This window comes from Triticum aestivum, chromosome 1D, assembly GCF_018294505.1.
Source record: "Triticum aestivum cultivar Chinese Spring chromosome 1D, IWGSC CS RefSeq v2.1, whole genome shotgun sequence".
NCBI classification, from domain to species: Eukaryota; Viridiplantae; Streptophyta; class Magnoliopsida; order Poales; family Poaceae; genus Triticum; species Triticum aestivum.
The window spans coordinates 479824910-479844627 of NC_057796.1; the positions used below are offsets into that span (position 1 = coordinate 479824910).

Below are 19718 nucleotides of genomic sequence, written 5' to 3' on the forward strand. Positions count from 1 at the left end.
TGTATTGGATGTACAGAGAGATTAAAACTTGATGTCTTACTCGCTAACTCTAAGGTTTACTCAATCCTTTTAGCTCTTCAATACAAAAAATGGGTGCACTATGTGTTTAAATCACTTCAGTACCCCCCACCGTTGTGGCTGAGAGAGGAATATGTACATCCATGTCCTTAATTGGCTCCATCCCGGGGTTGGGAGCAGCTCTCCAGCATACCACATTGATCATTCTCTTCCCAGTGGACGAGCACTAAGCGCATCTCCAACGCGGACACCTAAAACGATCACGACATCCGTGCACGGACGCGTAGCCGAACATCCAATCGTGTACCTCAAACGTCTATATACATTTCAAATGGAACTTGAACAAACCAGACGCTTGTCATGCAAACCGGATGATTTTCATCTAAACCGGACCAAATTCATTAGATTTTCGACATATTTCAACTAAACAGAAGAGGTTGACACTTATTTAACCTAGTCTAAATTTTGCCGACCGTGGAGGGGTCTGTGTTCCACGTCCTATCTTCCCAATGTCTAGCAAGCTCAATGGCCATGAGCCCCGGGAAGTGAAGTTGCAAAAGGGAAAGAGTAGGGCGTGGGACATGAGACGTAGCTGCGTCCGTGTCCCACCCCCACCCTTCCTCGTGCGGAGTCTGCCGTGTGGATGCCAGCAGACGTGGATGGGCCGGCCTCATGGTCATTGCGACCGAGCGTGAACCCGCGACCGACACGGAGCTGACGACGCCCGCGATGGCCTGCGTCTACTCTTCGTTCGCCTCCGCGTCGATCTCCACGAGCAGGGCATCTGTCTCCGCCCACATGATGCGAAGCCGTCATCGCTCACGGCGGATGCCGCGGGCCTTGCGCATGGAGTCGTACATCGCCCACTGCTAATCCACGAAGCCCGGACCCTTCGCGACCATAGCCACGACGACATCGTCATTCGCCTGCTCACCAATAACTTCCTTCTGCGAGCCGGAAGTTATAGCGTTGGTCCTACTACGCCTACCAGACCTCGACACCGGTGGCGCCGGCTAGTCTTCTGCCATGACGACGTTGAGCGTGGGTGGGGTGCCGACCTGTCGTCGGACGCCTTTTCCATCATCTAGTCCTCATCCGCGAGCTTGTCGGTAAGCCAACCTCTGTTCGTCGCGCATGACGGGCATGCCAGTTGGTCGCCCTGCTTTTGTTCTGTCGAGAGGATCTCCCACATCACTCTAGAGCTTGCGGTCATGGCAGACGTGGTGCGGTGCAGATCGTGCCGGGCAAGGCCACGTTTAAGTAGCGAGTGCCGGCGAGGCCAAGAGGCGGGCTGTGTTAATGCGGGTGATGGAGTGGGTTTCTTGACCGCCGCGCCCGTTTAATGTCGGCAGGCGGACGAACGGGCATCCGGTTTGAATGCGATAGAAAGTTGTCCGGTCCTATCACGTCTTCATCATTGAACATGTGCAGAGATCAGAGGCCGCCATGAATTTGGCGCGAGGAGTTTTTTTTCGAGAGTACGTAAATTGCGTACCGTAATTTTAATTTTATAGAAGAAAGAAAATTGATTACAAGAGACCAACGATAGTGCGAACATCACCGCTGGCCCACCCACGCCACAACAAAAAATCGAAAACTACACTCCCACAAAACGTTGTAATCCACCCACTCCGCCTCTAGCTACTACACTCTCAAGGATGCTGTTAGGGGAGTAAGGCAGCTGTCCAGCAAGGTGTTGAAAGGGGATTTCCAGCGGGTGACCGCTAACTAGTTTTTTTCCTTTTTTCTGAACTTAGTTAATCACCTCGCTTCGCTCCTCACAGCCGGCTGCTTATCCATTCGCGCAAGGGAAGCAAGCGGCCACCATGGCGCCAGCGCCTCCCCCAAACCTCCGCTAAACCCCGGGGCCATGCCCGCCGCCTCCTCGTCCCCCACCACCGCCGCCTCCCAAAATGCCTCCTCCGCCCACGGCCAATTCGCACCCGAACCCTCCCCTCCTCCTCCTCGCCCCCCTCCGCTCCCCGCCCGCCGCGCGCCACCTCGCCCCGCGGAGCAGGCGCCTCAGCTCCTCCTCCACCACCCGCGTGGCCGTCTCGCCGTCGCCGCCGCCGCCGGCCTCCGCGACGCCCTCCGACACGAGCGCGGCGCTGCGGGCGCTCTGCGTGCACGGCCAGCTGCCGCAGGCGCTCTGGCTGCTCGAGTCCTCCCCGGAGCCGCCCGACGAGGACGCCTACGTGGCGCTCTTCCACCTCTGCGAGTGGCGCCGGGCCGCGGACGCCGGGATGCGCGCCTGCGAGCACGCCGACGCCGCGCACCCCACCTTCGGCCTCCGCCTCGGCAACGCCATGCTCAGCATGCTCGTCCGCTTCGGCGAGTCGTGGCACGCCTGGGGCGTGTTCGCCAAAATGCCCGACCGGGACGTCTTCTCCTGGAACATCATGGTGGGCGGCTACGGCAAGGCCGGGTTCCTGGAGGAGGCGCTCGACCTCTACCACCGGATGCTCTGGGCCGGGGTCAGGCCCGACGTCTACACCTTCCCCTGCGTGCTGCGCACCTGCGGGGGCGTCCCCGACCTGAGGATGGGGAGGGAGGTGCACGCCCATGTCCTGAGGTTCGGGTTCGGGGTCGAGGTCGACGTGCTCAATGCGCTCGTGACCATGTATGCCAAGTGCGGGGACGTCGGGGCTGCACGGAAGGTGTTTGATGGTATGGCCTTGACTGATTGCATCTCGTGGAACGCGATGATCGCTGGGCATTTTGAGAATCATGAGCACGAGGCGGGGCTGGAGTTGTTTCTGAATATGCTGGAGAATGAGGTGCAGCCGAATCTCATGACGATAACCAGCGTGACTGTTGCGTCCGGATTGCTGTCTGACCTTGAATTTGCAAAGGAAATGCATGCGCTAGCAGTAAAAAGAGGTTTTGCCACTGATTTTGCGTTCTGCAACTCTTTGATTCAGATGTATACTAGTCTTGGGAGGATGGGGGAAGCATGCACGATATTCTCAAGAATGGAGACCAGAGATGCCATGTCATGGACAGCCATGATATCAGGGTATGAGAAAAACGGCTTCCCAGACAAAGCTCTTGAAATGTATGCACTGATGGAAGTAAATAATGTAAGTCCTGATGATGTCACTGTGGCAAGCGCTCTTGCTGCCTGTGCTTCCTTGGGGCGAGTAGATGTTGGCATCAAGCTGCATGAGATTGCTACGAGCAAGGGCTTCATCAGGTACATTGTAGTTGCAAATGCACTCCTTGAAATGTATGCAAAGTCCAAGCACATTGATAAAGCTATTGAAGTTTTTAAGTACATGCCTGAAAAGGATGTAATATCATGGAGTTCAATGATCGCGGGCTTTTGCTTTAACCATAAGTGTTTTGAGGCTCTGTTCTGTTTCCGGCATATGCTGGCAGATGTAAAACCCAATTCTGTTACTTTCATTGCTGCTCTTGCTGCTTGTGCTGCCACTGGATCTTTGAGGTATGGTAAAGAGATTCATGCACATGTTTTAAGGCGAGGTCTGGCATCTGAAGGTTATGTACCCAATGCTCTTCTGGACTTGTATGTGAAATGTGGCCAGACAGGCTATGCTTGGGCACAGTTCAGTGCACATGGTGAAAAGGATGTTGTATCTTGGAATATCATGCTTGCTGGTTTTGTTGCTCATGGACATGGAGATATTGCTTTATCATTCTTCGATGAGATGTTAGAAACTGGAGAGCATCCGGATGAAGTTACATTTGTTGCTCTATTGTGTGGTTGCAGTAGGGCTGGAATGGTTAGTCAAGGTTGGGAACTTTTTCACCGCATGACTGAGGAATACTCAATTGTTCCAAATCTCAAGCACTATGCATGCATGGTGGATTTACTGAGTCGTGTTGGGAGATTAACAGAAGCTTACGACTTCATAAATAGAATGCCTATCACACCAGATGCTGCTGTATGGGGAGCCTTGTTGAACGGATGTCGGATACACCGGCATACTGGACTTGGGGAGCTTGCTGCCAAATTTGTCCTTGAGTTGGAACCTAATGATGCTGGATATCATGTTCTTTTGTCTGATTTATATGCTGATGCTGGCAAATGGGCTGAAGTGGCTAGAGTGAGAAAAACCATGCGAGAGAAGGGATTGGAGCAAGACTATGGGTGTAGCTGGGTTGAGGTTAAAGGAGATATCCATGCATTTCTTACAGATGATGAATCACACCCGCAGATGAAAGAAATAAGTGCTGTTCTACATAGCATATATGAGCGGATGAAAGCATCTGGTTTTGATCCTGTTGAATCTTATTCTTTAGAAGATAAAGAAGTATCCAAGGATGATGTTTTATGTGGCCACAGTGAAAGACTAGCTGTCGCTTTTGGTCTGATCAATACCACACCTGGCACCTCTATTTTTGTCACAAAGAACCAGTACACTTGCCATAGCTGTCACGGTATACTGAGGATGATTTCTAAGATTGTTCGCAGAGAGATAACTGTCAGGGACACCAAGGAATTCCACCATTTTAGGGATGGAAGTTGTTCATGCGGAGGTTCAGGCTAAGAAGACTATAACATGCGGTCATGTGCTAATCTCACGTCAGTTCCGAATCACCAGTACATAAGTCTTTGGCAACAAGCATTGTGAACTTGATATATATAGTCACTAGCAAGTAGGAGGATAGCTTCGATACGGCAACATGCCCACCACCAGGCTGCTTGCTGCTTAGATAAACATAGCTTATGTTTTGGGTTATGCGTAGAAGCTCATGCAAATTTACAGCTTGGTACATGACAAAAGATGGTGAAAAGTTATCAGAGATGCTGGGAATTCGGTTCCAATATATCTTGACCTCACAGAAAGTAATTTATTTTCTCTCTTTTTATCAGTTAAGTCACAGAAAGGTCCTAATATTTCTTTCTTAATGTGTTATATTGTTCCTTGCAGTCTCCTGAAGTAATGCTTCTTGGAGATGATATTGGCTTCCAACAACTTGCCAAAAGAAATATCAAGTAAGCTTATTCCAGCAAAGGGCAGAGTAGTGGATTGCATACTGTTTTGCCGAATAATGGAGTAACTGTAATTGTAATGCCTGTCAAATGTCAACTATAGGCTGTATAATGGTGGACCTGCACTTTTTTTTTGCTGATTTTATGTTAGTAATAGTGTACTTGATATGCCAGTGTGGACTGAGTACTAGCTCAGTGGTCGGGGCATTGTCTAGTGCTCTAACTCGGGCGGGTTTGAGCCCTCACAGGAGCAAATATTGCAACTGGTTTCTCGCTTGTAATTGAAAAACATGAAGCTAAGGCATTCAGAATAAAATAGAAAACAGATTTGTGATTTGAATTACTAGCAAGTAGAAGGACAGCTTCGATATGGCCACATGCTCACCAGCAGGTTGCTTGCTGCTTAGATAAACATAGCTTATATAGGTTATATGTAGAAGCTCCATGAAAATTTACAGCTTGGTACATGACAAAAGATGGTGAGAAGTTATCCAAGATGCTCGGAATTCAGTTCCAACATATCTTGACCTCACAGAAAGTAATTTATTTTTTCTCTGTTCAGTTAAGTCAAAAATGGGTCCTGTTATTTCCTTCTTAATATGTTATATTGTTCCTTGCAGTCTCCTGAAGTAATGCTTCTTGGAGATGATATTTGCTTCCAACAACTTGCCAAAAGAAATATCAAGTAAGCTTATTCTAGTAAAGGGCAGAGTAGTGGATTGCATGCTGTTTTGTTGAATAGGAGTAACTGTAATTGTAATGCCTGTCAAATGTCAACTATAGGCTGTATAATGATGGAGCCATTGTTTATAAGGCGGTAAAGCGACCTAAGGCGAGCATCACCTGCTCTGACGCCTAAGCGCCTAAAGCGGGCATATTTCTAAGGCACTGCCAGGGCGCCTTATCGCTTAAGTGTCTAAAGCGGGACGCCTTGCAAACAAGGGGTGGAGCTGTGCTTTTTTTGCTGGTTTTTTGTTAATAATAGTGTATGCATGAAACTAGTCACTTCAGTGTTTTGAGATGACTTGATACCAGTCTGGACCGAGCACTAGCTCAGTGGTAGGGGCATTGTTTAGTGCTCCAACTCAGCGGGGTTTGAGTCCTCACGGGAGCAAATATTGCAACTGAGGTTCTCACTTGTAATTGAAAAACATGAAGCTAAGGCATTCAGAATAAAATAAAAATAAATTTGTGACTTGAATTACACTTGGACCTAAGATGTCCATAAACCTGGAAAATGTGAAGGACACCTCCTCGGTGACTCATTTAGGAACCGTCAGAATGTTTTTTCCCTTTTGCTTTTTTGCAACCGTCAGTATGGTTGCCAAGACTGACCCATATCAGATTTTGCAGCATAGTCTCGAACCAGTTTGGCAAGTGGGCCAAAAGTATATTCACAACTTTATGTTCATAACTGAAGTGATCTTGGCTTCTTTCATTTTGACATGCATCTCTTATAAGTTGCAACACATAATGTCATCGTTTCATCCCATTTATCATACTTCAGCACATTATCCTGATGGATTAGTACTGGTCCTGTATTGATGTTTGGGTCTTGACATTGAGATAGTTTACTGTGCTTGTGACATGCATCTCTTAGAAGTTTCAACACATAATGTTATCGTTTCATCACATTTGTCATATTTCAGCACATTATACGGATGTATCAGTGCTGGCCCTGTATAGATGTTTGGGTCTTGACATTGAGATAGTTTGTTGTGCTTGTTTCAGCAACAGTATTTGGGCAAGACCAAACCTCCCTTAGAAGCTGAGAGCACTTTGTATTTGAGCACATTATACTAGTGGATTAATACCGAATTTTTCTGTGGCAATGTATGAAATATTTCTTGAGAACTCTGCGCTCAGCTACAATAGTGACATCCACAGAACAAAGGTATCCATACATGTTTTCTGACCTTGTTGAGTGGGGAACGACAAGCAGCTGACTGTTGTAATCCAAACCTTGGCAGCTGATACAGTATTGTGGATCGCCACTTGCAAGTCTTCTCTGTAAATTGAACTGTCCATCGGTGTACTTTATTGTACTGTGTAATTCTGTACACTTTAACTCTTATGCCTGAAGCTGCTGCTAAAATCTCAATACAAGCGCTACACAATGCTACTGTCTAACCATATGAAGAGTGTATATGCAGACAGAATCTTTATCAGGCTGTACCCTGTGATGCTTCTTAACACCTAATCGAACTTGAGCAGGTCCTTTGTTCTTAAAAATCAAGTGCATTATTGATTGTCGAAGAGAAAAAGTTCCATTTACTTGTCAATTCATGGTGTTTGATGCATCATGTAGGTTTTATAACGATCTTGTACTAGAAAGGTGTAACATAGAACCCCACAGTTGATATGCCTAGCTGTTGCATTGGCTGGTTCAGGATCTTCGACCAACCCTTGTACTGTCAAGTGTCAACTGTCATTGAATTATGCTATCTTGTTCATGTTGCAGCTGATGAATTGTGTACTGATTCTGAACCTTCTTCTTTCTTTTTTTTCAGATGCATGGGGAGCATTATCCAGAAATGACCAACGCTTTGTGCCGCTACCAGAGTTCGTCTGTGTATGAATGAACATCCCACGCTTTCAGGTGATGCTCCTGCAGTCCTGTTTAACATCAGATTGTCCTCCGACAGCGCAGTTCATCCACAACACAGGTGATGCTCCTGCAGTCATGTTTACCAATCCATCCTTGACGAAATAAGTTGTCTATAAAAAACTGCGGCATCAACAGACATGTATATAACAAACAAGCAGTAGTATTAGGGAAACTCAAGACATTATTAGGCATGGTCCAGACATGAAAAACCCCCAACGGGACCAACTAACAACCGGGGAAACCAATACACAACTAACTATACATACAATCTATTATAATCTCTACATAATGGGAAGGCCACGGGCGCATCCGTCTAGTGTCGTCCACATCAAGGACGGCTAAGCCTGGATTGTACAGGCAACAATAAATGGTGGATAAGGAACCTGACATGGAAGAAAGAAGGAAAATTCAGCAGCACAAGAGAGCATCGACTGGCCTCCTTTTCGGGTGAGCACAGCTCACCGCACGATATGATCATCATCTGGGGGGAAATAAGTTAATGCATCCCTAACCCTGTGGCTATTCAATGGGTTTAGGTTAGTTAGCAGGACCCGTACATGGAATGGGAGGGAGAGGAGAAGAGAAGAATTAAATGGGGCATGCCATGCAGATTATGCAAGCAAGCAAGCAAGCACATCAATTGCATGCTGGAACAGTTGGTTGTTGCTGCTGCTCCAATCCATGTTTGTTTTTGTATCCTCTTTTTCATGAGCTTCTAGAACATCTTTTATTTGTGTGTGTGGTTGTGACTTGTGGGAGTACATGCATTCTATCCATTTTATTGTCTAGGGCGGTTGGCAACATTTATGGGTTGTTGATTCATGCATTGTAGTAGTACTAGAATTGATGTAGGAGGAGGCGTGTTAGTTTTGTTTGGCCTGAACACTTTTTACTTTATATAAACAAATTTGTGGTGATTTTTGCGCACACACAAAAATACTTTATACTCTAGGGAGGTTAGCAACATTTATCGGTTGTTGATTCATACTCCCTCCATTCCAAAATAGATGACCCAACTTTGTACTAAAGTTAGTACAAAGTTGAGTCATCTAGTACAATGTAGAATTGGTGTTGGAGGTATGTTAGCTTTGTTTTGGCCTGATTTATTTTTATTTTATGTCTATAAATTTGTGGTGATTTTCGCAAAAAAATAGAAATAAAAAATTGTGGTGAGACAAGGAGTTGGATTGGTTTTCCCAAGTACTGTAGTGGTAATCCTTAGCTCCAAATTAATGTTCCCCTCAGAATCTAGTAGGATTTACAGAGGGAAAAAACACAGCTTCTGACGGATGTAACTTTTATGATATAAATGTTGTGTCGCCAGACACTAGGCACCAATTGAGTGCAAGAAAGAAGTATGAATCAGTCCTTCCGTTGGTGCTGGAAAACACACTGTAGTTTCTTTCCAAGTCCAATGGAATTAAAGGTAGGAAAAATGTCTAGTCCTTTTTGGGGGCGCCGTGTATTTATTTCTGCCCGGTACTACTAGTACAGTTTTTCCCTTTTTGCGAGACAGTGAAAAGTGACCACGTACTACTAAGCTTTGATTTGACAGCCGGGCCGGCATCACCCAGTTCTTGGACGGAACACGTAGGTAAATCGTGACCTTGGAAACTGCCGTACCAATTATATAAGCCAATATAGTTCCAAACCCAAGATCGCTATCGGCCAAGCGTGCATACTTTTTTTTTTGAACTTAACCGTGCATACTTTCTCCGTCTGGGTTTATTACACGTCGAAATTTGGCCATCGATTTGACTAGTGAAATACTGTATAAGTCATATGTCATAGAGGTTGTATGTTTAGATTCATATTCGAAACAAGTTTCCAATGGTACTATTTTCTGGCATACTAGTTAAATTTATTGTCAAAGCTTTACTCAAAATATGAGGGGAACTTATAAATCAAGGATTCGGATATTCATTTAGTCAGATGTTGATTTGAGCCCCAAGAACTTAGTAGGATCTACTATTTTCAGAGAGAGAAAAAGCTTGTGATGAATATAATTTTTTGAAATTTTTTCTATCACCAGATTAAACAAACATCAAGCTTCAAAAAAAAAAGATTAAACAAACATCAACTGGGCGCAATAAAGAATTAAAGGAAAGAAAAAGGCCAGTCCCTTTCGGAGCGTTATGTATTTATTTGCGCCGAGCACAGTTGACACAGAGACGTGACCACGTACTACTAAGCTTTGATTTGACAGCTGGGCATTACGCAATTCTTAGACGGAAGACGTAGATAAAACGAGGCCTTAGAAACTGCTGTGCCAATTAAGCGAATACAGTTCCGGACCAAAGGTCGTGATCGTATCGGCCAAGCATATGTCCGTCTTGTGCATACGTGTGGCTAAATTTTTATCACGAGTTGTTATAATTTTGATGTACTTGTCATCTAAAGCGACGTAATTCTTTCTTTATATGAAAAAAAAAGTGACGTGGTTCTGAAAATTCTCGCATTGATAAATTATTATTATTTTTTCCTTGGTGCGTAACACGGCTTTGAAATTAGTTATAAAAAATCTCATAGCCCTGGTACATTATTGTTGTTATTATTTTTCTATTTACGGCGTCTGAAGTGACATCAAAATTGAGTTCATTCCTTGAAGTTCGTCGAGAGGTTTATTTCCTGGAAATTCTCGTCAATACATTTTTCAGTACATCTGCAAGAAAGAGTGATGCTACCAGCAGGGTTAAGAAAACAAACATAAGGCTAAAAATATTTAAATCAAGCTTAGGAGGTTGATGGTGATCCACAAGGCAACGCATCTCTTGGCCTCGCCGGAAGTTACCGTTGGGAACCACGCAATCGTTTTCGTCCCCGCCAAATCTCCAACAAGAAGAAAAGTAAGAGGGCATCCGGGTCCCGGGTCGGGTCGGGTCGGAGCAGCAAACCCGATCCGGCTTCACACCACAGGCCCAGGCGGACTAGTCAACCAGCCCTCCCCCTCCCCCTCCTACTCTTACCCTACCCAGAACCGCCGGCGCCGCCGCAGCAGCCATGCTCCAACCTCCAACCACCTGGCCTTGCCTCCCATGGCCGGCGGCAAACCGGGTCTCTGCCCGTCCAGACCCGTCACCCGTGCCCGGTGCCCCCACCCGGAAAAAGGAGGACTCGCTTTCACTCGCTCGTCTAGAAGTTTTCAATCAATCCGCCATCGCTCATCTTTTTGTCCTCCGGTAAATAATAAACCTCCACCTCTCGCCCTCCCACCCTCCTCCTCCTCCTCGTCGTCGTCGTCCTCCTCCTCCTCCTCATCGGCGCCAGTATATAACCGCCAATCCTATCTTTCTCGGGACTCCTCGGGATTCTGCCAGACAGACACCGCTCTTGTCCTTTCTATCTTTCCTGGGCTCCTCGGGACTCAGACACCGCTGCTGCCATGGGCGTCTTCGGCTCCTCGGCCAAGGTGTACCGGCCGGCGCCGGAGGTCGACCTCGGCCCCGGCAGCGGCGAGCTCTACATCAGCCCCAATGTCAAAGGTTCGGCTCGCCCCCTCAATTTCGCTCACTCATGGCCTCATGGGATTACTCATCCTCCTCTCTTCTTGCTGCTGAATTCTGAATTGTGAATTCCGTTGACCAGCTCCTCGGGTCGCCGGCCTTCTGGTGAAGATCTTCGTGTGGGTCCTGGAGATGCCGGTGGTGGGCTGGGTCCTGCTCTACATCCTCAAGAAGGACAATCTCATCAACAAGGTGCATGCACTTCACTTGTGATGAACGGTTTTTTTTTTTTTTTCAATTCCTGAGCCTCGCAATTCTACTGTAATTCTCACCTCCACATGCATGTGGATGATGTTGTTCACCTGTAACCATTGATCAGTACAGTTTCACCGAAACAATCTCTGGGCACTGTTCTTTTACAACGGACAGACAATTCACTCTTCTGTGCTGTGATGTTTTTACTTTTTTGCTGAAATGCTCTGCTTCTGTTCTGACGCTCTGCTCTGCTCTGTGCGCAGCTTGTCTCCGAAGCCGAGATCCCTGAGCCGCCACTGTTCACCTCGACCCACCGCTGGGAAGGTTCTCCCTGCTGCACTGCACTCTCACAAACACCAAAGTTTCATCTTGATTGATTCTGATTCAGACGAACCGTTTGCTGCTGTTGCCGCAATGCAGACACCCCGGAGCAGAACGTCTGCCTGACCAAGCCCGGCCTGTCGCCCGCGGAGCGCGTCCGGGAGGCCGTTGACTGCCTCCCCACGCGCCTCGAGTCGCCGCTCGCCGCCGACGTCCCGCCGTCGTCCAGCCTGAAACGCTGGACGATCATGGACTTCTCCAGGGCTTACAGCTCGGGAGAGACCACGCCTGTCCAGGTCCGTTCTAGGTTTGCATGCATTGCTGTTGACAGCAGGTGTAAGGTTCACACATTGTTCGACACAAAAGTAAATAAATTAAAACGACATATTGGCAGCAGTAAAGTCCTAGGATTAATAGTAATTCGTTCCTCATAAAATGTAGTACTGTCCTTGGCTAGTGAACTGTAGAGGGGCCATGCAAGCCTGAGCCTGCACTCTCTTAATTACTGCATGATGTATGCTGCTGGTAAGTGAATTATGGAGGATGAGCAAGGGCACAGTGTTTTGTAGGTGGCCAAGAGGTTCCTGGCCGCAGTGAAGGAGTGCTCAGGCCCTACCATGAACATGGCCTTCTTCATCAGCTGTGATCCCGAGGACGTCTTGAAGCAGGCCGAAGAATCCACCCTCAGATACCAGACAGGTAAAAATCAAACCTGCATTTTATATTTTCACACGGCGCATCGTCAAATTATATCGGATCAAACAGAGCACAATGGCGCAAACGGAAGCATAGAAAACAGAGCATGATGGTAGAAACAAAATACCATTTACCCATCCAATAAATTACCTCAACCAAGAACCAACAGAGCTAGGGATGAACTGTGAACTGTTCTCAACCAACAAATCACCTTTCCCTTTCTTCTCTTGGTTCTTACCCTCTTTTTTTGCTTTGACATGAACCCATCACCAACCAAACTGGGCACCCACTTGGTACCAACCAAGCAATACATAGACATACACCCCATCCAAGAACACATCACAACCAGAACCTGACCAAGAAGTTGCTGAGTTTTTCAGTTTTGACCTCTGGTAACACAAAACTTATCCATCCTATTAGTTGAAAAAACTTATCCCATAAATAAATTGATTGATCCTAGAGGAAACGGAACGTCGAGGGAAGGGAGCTGGTCGAATAAATGTTATTGGTTACATGTCTTTGTCTAGGAGACAAAGAGAGGGTGCGAGTGGCTACAGCTTTAGCATGGCAAATGTCGCATTCCGGGGGATTTTTATTCTGGTGCACAGTGGGAAATGATTGACTGCTTAAGTATGACAAGGCACACATGTAGTTTTTCAAGGGATGGAATTTTAGAGGATTTTGAAGATATTCAGTTGAGTTAGACATGGTTGTAGAGTTCGACACCGCATGGAAAAAAAGACATTTTCATCTAGCTTGGGCCATCCCTCTTCAAATTCGTACTAAATTCTCGTCATTTCGACTGGGCATTCTGCATTGCCCTACTAGTAGCATATTAGCAACAAGGGTTGGATTTGTGCGATGATCGTTCTAACCCGTGTGCTAAAGGTCTCAACATTTATTATGCAACCAATATGTTAGTTGTTAGCACATGTGATTGCAGGTCAATCAGTGCTTCGGCAGGAGTTATGTCTAGAGATCTCAGATTTCGTGTTAGGTCGTGTAGCCTCGTGCGTACGGAGGGAGGAAAGAAAGACCTTGTGTGCGTGAAAATGCAGAACAGATCCTGATCTCCGTTAACTGAGAAGAAAATTATGCATTAGTCAAAAAACATGCTTTGCACATACATGATTACTGGTATACAATAGCTAGCATAAGAGCCGCATTACATTGGCTTAATTATATCCAATGTGTTTGCCAGTAAAATTACAGTTTTTTAGTTAGAACAGTAAAGTTACAGTTAGGGTGGTGGGTTTGTTCTCACTATCTGGCATTTCAAATGCTGTTGAGCCCCTGTTTGGATTGGGTGTATCTTTCTGTGTGCTCCAAGATATCTGACTCTCTATCTGCCGGGCTGGCTATCGTTCTTGAAATTAATGGACATGTGTATCGGCTGGGGTTTTCACTCACTTGTCAGATCTTCACAGTTTCCGTTTTTGTACCTGAACCGCATGCAGGGACACCGCTGTCAGTGATGGACGGCGTGCTGGTGGCGGTGAAAGACGAGATCGACTGCTTGCCCTACCCCACGACAGGTAACGGGATCGATGGCACGGCACACCTTAATAAGTTTGCGGCATGATTTTGTTTCAGGGTTCAGACGATCTCATTCACATTTCAGTCAGTCACGGATGGATGATTTTGGGCTCTGTCGATGTTTTTCTTCTTTCTGAAACTGAAAGCAACAACGATGACGGTTTGAATGCATGTGCAGGCGGGACGCGGTGGCTGGGGAAGGCGCGGCCGTGCGAGGCGGACGCGGCGTGCGTGGCGCAGCTGCGCGCGTGCGGCGCCGTCCTCGCCGGCAAGACCAACATGCACGAGCTCGGCGCCGGCACCAGCGGCATCAACCCACACCACGGGTACGTTGTTGCACGCCATCCCCACGAGTCATGTCTCCTACCCCCCATGCCTCGTGCGCGTACTGACGGCGTTCATGGGTGCAGATCGGCGAGGAACCCGTACAACGTCGGCAAGGTGGCCGGGGGCTCCTCCAGCGGCTCCGCCGCCGTGGTCTGCGCTGGCCTCTGCCCCGTCGCGCTCGGCGTCGACGGAGGAGGCTCTGTCCGGATGCCGGCAGCTCTGTGCGGCGTGGTCGGCTTCAAGCCCACCGCCGGACGCCTCTCCAACGCCGGGTACGTAGTACAGCATCTACCTTCATCGTCGTTATATCAGCATCTTGAAACCTTGACACTGATCTGTGCACGGCTGGAAATATTTTCCAGAGTTCTTCCACTGAATTGGACGGTTGGGATGGCGGGGATCTTGGCAGGGACAGTGGAGGACGCCGTCGTAGCGTCAGTGACCACTCTCTCTCTCTCTCTCTCTCTCTCTCTCTCTCTCTCTGTGTCACACAAACTGCTGCTATCAATCTTGCTGATCTGATAAGTAAAACAGGAATTAAATGCCTTGTTTTGTCAATTTCAGTTACTCGGCCATTGTTGATCAGTCCCAACCATCTTACTTGAGGGTAAATCAAACGGCTCTTGCTACTTCAAGTCCCTATATTTACCTCCACAACATTCATCGTTCAGTAATTTTTTTTAATTACTGATAAGCCCCTGTCTTGCAGCCTGAGCTGAATCTTCCTATGCTGACGTCGACACCCTCGATTAGCAACGTCAGGCTAGCAAAATATGGAAAGGTATCTGGTGGTTGCTGTCAAGCAGATTTGTTATTTAAGCTTCCTCAACTCACAGTGAGCTAATTAACACTAAAATAATTTTTTGTTTACAGTGGTTTAACGACAGTTCCGAGGACATCAGAACCTGCTGTGACAAAGCTCTTCAGACACTGCGCGCACAATACGGCTGGGAGGTAAGGAATTGTTAAGATCCTGCGGTGGCATTTCTCTCAAGAACTCCCATGATATCTTCAAGTTTGCCGGTGGTAGGAGGGTTTTTTGAGTTGTTCTTGTGATGATTTCTTGGCTGCAAGACTCTGGATGTGACGGTCCCTGAGATCGAGGAAATGCGGCTCGCACACTACGTGACGATCGGATCAGAATGCACTGCTTCACTTGCAAAGTATCTCGACAAACTGTAAGCAACTGAAATTACTTACTGCCATTATTCTTATTTGCATTTGAAATGGGTACAACTTATGGCTGAACTGACTTAGCATGCCGGGTGAACTATGACAGGAAGAGGTCTGAGATCGGGTGGGACGTGAGAGTCGCGCTGGGTGTCTACGGGTCATTCAGCAGCAGAGCTTACCTGAACTCACAACGACTCCGGTGCGCTATCATTTTGCAAGATGGTCTTTTTTTAGTAAATATAGCAGTATTACCTTCTTGGGATAGTGCACAGATATTTAAATCGTTGTAGTAACATTGAATGCTCTGTTACTATTTATTCATGGTTGGTATAATCTGATATCTGGCCACGGGATTTTTCAGGAATCGTCAGATGTTCTTTCACAAAGAGATCTTCAAGACAGCAGATGTCATCGTCTCACCGATGACCGGGTATTCACTTTCAGTTCACCACTCCTGCAATACCCACAACAGAATCTAGCACTGTTCATCATAGATTATCAACCCCTTGTGCAGTGTGACTGCCTACACACTACAAGATGACGCGCTAAGCAGTGGTGAACTCGACTACATAAACGGAGGTAGTTACTAACAAACCAGAATTCAGCAAACAGTTCCAGAAGCTGAATGTATCCATCCTACTTTCCATGTTTTTTTGCGACGATCTAATTCCTAACTTGGTGCTCTGTTTTCTCCAATCAAAGCCGCGTTGATTCGGTACTCGATAGCAGGGAACTTCCTTGGTTTGCCGGCGATAACAGTCATGGTAACAGATATCTAAACATGTTCTACCTTCTTCAGAAAAGAATCTACACATTGCGATAACAAGTTAGCATGCCAGGTTGGGCAAGATAAGGGCGGGCTGCCCATAGGTCTTCAGTTCATCGGCAGGCCGTGGTCCGAGGCGACTCTGCTCCACATTGCATTTGCAATGCAGGCAAGATTCAACTTTTTGTCCAAAGAAACAACTAAATGCGGAATCCTTGCGCCTTTTTTTCTTCCAAATCCTGAAAAGAAATAACCGTTTACTACGAAATCTCTGCATTCCATCTGTTGTTTCGACAAAAACAGATTTTCATATACTGATCACTGAAACATCCCGTGGCTTTACGTTGGCTGCAGGAAGCCTGCAGCAAGAACCACAGGAAACCTGTGGTGTTCTATGATCTCCTCAAAAAAGACTGAGAGATTGACCAGCAAGACAGAAAAGCACAGAAACGGCGTTGACTCATCATTTCGATCAAGTCTCTAGTATATTGATTGCCCATGAATCTGTATTGATTGTTCATGCTCTAGTTCAAGGATATATTTTCTGGTTAGGAAACGGTAGATGCATATGCAGTTATTATGCTTTCCAGTTTGCTGATGAGCTATCTGTTTCAACCATGGAAATAGATTTATTAAAGTGTAATCAATCTCCTGTCATGCCATCTTCTCAAGTGACCAGTAAAAGTGTAGCCCATCTCTATATCAGTTATCCAGTACTCACAGGTGTATCTTTGATACATCTTGGAGAGCATTCTCGTTTGGAAATTTAGTTGGAAGCTACAAAGCTATGCTAAGTTTAGTTGCCTGGAGAAATCTGGAGTAACCAATTTATGCATGTCCAGCCTTAAAATCCAGTGTTAAATATTCAAGTATAATTTTGTCTTTTTTTTTTCCGCTTAATTTGTCTTGTTTTTGGTTTAGATGTTTGGCGACCATCTTTTTTTCTTGAGTTAAAGCCACCTATAATCCTCCCCGCTAAAACTTTTAACTGCCCAAAATTTGAGCAGGATAGGCGAGCTCCCAAAACGGTACGGAGACATGACCTTTTGTCATTCATTTATTACTTAAGAATAAAAAGCGTGACCATTTTTCTAGAAATACACAAGTAGAATATAACATATTAATCACGTTACTATTTTAGACAAACTGCAATTTTTCCATTTGAACCACACACACATATACAAAAATGCGAATTTGCACATTTAAGCACAAAAATATTCCTTGATATTACTCTATAAAGGATGTGGAGTACCCGCCTCGTGGGGCTCGTCGAGGGCGAAGAGAGCCTCCAGGCCATCCACTGCTGGGTGGCTTGCGGCGGGAGCCTCTCGAGGTGGCTCTGTGCCGTCCGATCTGCCCGGACAACGCGTGCCCGGGTGACACATCTGGAGTGTCAATGACAGGTGCTCCGCCCAGCTACCCGGGGCCACCGTCATTTGGCGGCCTTTGTCGCGTCCGCAGCCACGCGCAATGGTCTCATCAGGCCCGCCTGGTGGTGTCCTCGCCCTGTGGCGGGCTGGTCCGATCATTACAGGAGGCTAGGAGCGCGAGCCGGGTCAGCCGGACCCGCCTATGGGCTCATTTCGGGCTGCTTTGTGCGTGCGAGTCGGGCCTGCGTGTTTGTCCGGCTCGGGGTCTGGGAGATGCATGCCCGGCCTTTGGGTCCTGCCATGGCAACAATTTTTGCTGTCATGGCAAAGGTTTCAGGAATACTGCCATGGCAACCATTTTGCATTTCCATGGCTGGGGTTTTGGAATCCAGTTCAAATTGTCATTTGAATTAATAATTTCTTCCGATGCTTCTAAATTGAAGATTTACCTTTATTCCGTTTGGCCCGATATTGACTTTTCCAAGTTCAATTCAATTATGTTTATACTGAAACTCTATTTGAACATATGGTTCATACCACAAGTCATCAATTGAATTCTTTTGTAAATTGGTCCAAATGTTGCTCAAAATGTTTGAACCATGTTTGAGGGCCACCATGCCGCCGGATGGGGAGATTGGTCTTTCCACTAGCACGTCAGTTTTGGATGGGTTCATTATTCTTGCCACCCGCAAGTCAATTTTGGATGGGTACATTGGTCTTTTCATTTTCATATCGGTTTCATTTTTGCCTCTCTCTTCGGTCCTCTATAAATAGAAGGGAGGGCAGGCCCCAAAGAAACCCCTCTTCTTTGATGTGAGCTACTTCTTGGTGGTGCTGTTCTTTGCTGCTGCTGCTGTTGTTGTTCATGTGTGTGTCTTGTGCTGTGTTGTTTCTTTTAATACCTATTTTGTACAACATTTCTTTTGCCAGTGATCTCTTGCATGCATGATGGCGACTGAAGTTGCGCCTGGAAGGCCGGAGACAAAGCAGTTGCCGGTGTTGGCTCTTGCTGCTATTGAAGGCGGTGGGGGTTGGCCCTAGGGGCATTGCTTGCTCGGCCTGTTGTCGTGTCTGGACGTGGCCGGCTGCATCTTTGGTGTGCCTGTCTAGCTTTTGATGGTCAGGCTGTCGGTGCACTCTCCCTGAGGCCTTGTTCGGTTGCTTGCCAAACCGAGTGGATTGAAGGGGTTTGAGGGGGATTTAAACCTCTTGTAAGTCAAAATACAAACCAATCCTTGCCAATCCCCTCCAATCCACTTGGGGAGAGGATTAACCGAACAAGCCCTGAAGTTATTTGGCGGCGTGGTACTGGACGGGTAATGAGACCTTGAGATTTGGAAGGCCTACATATTCTGGGCTGTCTGCCCGGCTTGCCTCGCCTCCTTCACGCGGGCTTTGCTTGTCTGGCCTCTTGTCGTTGCTGTTCGTAGACGGCTAGCAAGTCTTCGTATGCTTACCTGACTTTTGGGTGCAGTAGGTTCCTGGGCCTGATGGAGCGCTATGGGACTGCCGTAGCTAGATCCGGAGGATCTTGGGTAGGCGGCCTGATACGTCTCGACATATCTACTTCTCCTAACGCTTTTCCTCTTGTTTTGGACTCTAATTTGCATGATTTGAATGAAACTAACCCCGAACTGACGATGTTTTCAGCAGAATTACCATGGTGTTGTTTTTGTGCAGAAATAAAAGTTCTCGGAATGGAGCGAAACTTTGCGAGGATTTTTCATACAATAAATGAGAATTTCTAGAGCCAAGAGCCACCTGAGGGGGGCACCTGCGTGGGCACAACCCACCAGGGACCCTGAAACCTACACTATAAAATCACATTTTTCCAGAAAAAAATCACGGAGAAAGAATTATCACGATCCACGAGACGGAGCCGCCGTCACCTCCTGTTCTTCATTGGGAGGCCAGATCTGGAGTCCGTTTGGGGCTCCGGAGAGGGGGATCTTCGTTCTTCATCATCACCAACCCTTCTCCATCGCCAATTTCATGATGCTCCCCACCGGGAGTGAGTAATTCCCCCGTAGGCTCGCTGGTCGGTGAGGAGTTGGATGAGATTCATCATGTAATCGAGTTAGTTTTGTTAGGGCTTGATCCCTAGTATCCATTATGTTCTGAGATTGATGTTGCTATGACTTTGCCATGCTTAATGCTTGTCACTTTGGGCCTGTGTGCCATGATTTCAGATCTGAACCATTTATGTTATCACCATTATATCCATGTTCTAGATCCGATCTTGCAAGTT

At 46.8% G+C, this 19718-nt stretch overlaps 2 protein-coding genes across 5 annotated transcripts; both read left to right on the top strand.

Moving 5' to 3' along the window:
• Positions 1-1791: 1791 nt before the first annotated feature.
• LOC123183222 (pentatricopeptide repeat-containing protein At1g15510, chloroplastic) lies at positions 1792-6198 on the top strand. 3 transcript variants are annotated; one of them, XM_044595990.1, is made up of 4 exons: positions 1792-4828; positions 4914-4978; positions 5596-5660; positions 5759-6198. In XM_044595990.1, the coding sequence occupies exon 1, from the start codon at positions 1932-1934 to the stop codon at positions 4527-4529; it is 2598 nt and encodes an 865-aa protein (XP_044451925.1). In that variant the 5' UTR covers positions 1792-1931; the 3' UTR covers positions 4530-4828; positions 4914-4978; positions 5596-5660; positions 5759-6198. The 3 variants fall into 3 exon arrangements, with proteins under 3 accessions (XP_044451925.1, XP_044451924.1, XP_044451923.1); XM_044595989.1 differs by having other exon boundaries at positions 5596-6198; XM_044595988.1 differs by lacking the exons at positions 5596-5660; positions 5759-6198 and having other exon boundaries at positions 1796-4828; positions 4914-5312.
• Positions 6199-10720: 4522 nt separating this feature from the next.
• On the top strand, positions 10721-16865 carry LOC123183223 (fatty acid amide hydrolase). Of its 2 annotated transcripts, none has more exons than XM_044595991.1 (19): positions 10721-11065; positions 11169-11278; positions 11545-11605; positions 11702-11898; positions 12172-12301; positions 13756-13833; positions 14013-14160; positions 14245-14433; positions 14524-14622; positions 14726-14768; positions 14871-14942; positions 15035-15115; positions 15236-15339; positions 15441-15533; positions 15696-15764; positions 15849-15913; positions 16037-16098; positions 16174-16269; positions 16455-16865. In XM_044595991.1, the coding sequence occupies exons 1-19, from the start codon at positions 10966-10968 to the stop codon at positions 16515-16517; spliced, it is 1860 nt and encodes a 619-aa protein (XP_044451926.1). In that variant the 5' UTR covers positions 10721-10965; the 3' UTR covers positions 16518-16865. The 2 variants fall into 2 exon arrangements, with proteins under 2 accessions (XP_044451926.1, XP_044451927.1); XM_044595992.1 differs by having other exon boundaries at positions 10728-11065; positions 14524-14595.
• Positions 16866-19718: the final 2853 nt, after the last annotated feature.

What these genes read in the sequence shown, in the direction of transcription:
- LOC123183222 (XM_044595989.1), top strand. Translation starts at nt 1,932, where the DNA reads ATGCCTCCTCCGCCCACGGCCAATTCGCACCCGAACCCTCCCCTCCTC.
- LOC123183223 (XM_044595991.1), top strand. Translation starts at nt 10,966, where the DNA reads ATGGGCGTCTTCGGCTCCTCGGCCAAGGTGTACCGGCCGGCGCCGGAG. An exon ending in GGACGCCTCTCCAACGCCGG is followed by an intron (nt 14,434 to 14,523) that starts GTACGTAGTACA and finishes AATATTTTCCAG; the next exon opens with AGTTCTTCCACTGAATTGGA. An exon ending in GCGCACAATACGGCTGGGAG is followed by an intron (nt 15,116 to 15,235) that starts GTAAGGAATTGT and finishes CTTGGCTGCAAG; the next exon opens with ACTCTGGATGTGACGGTCCC.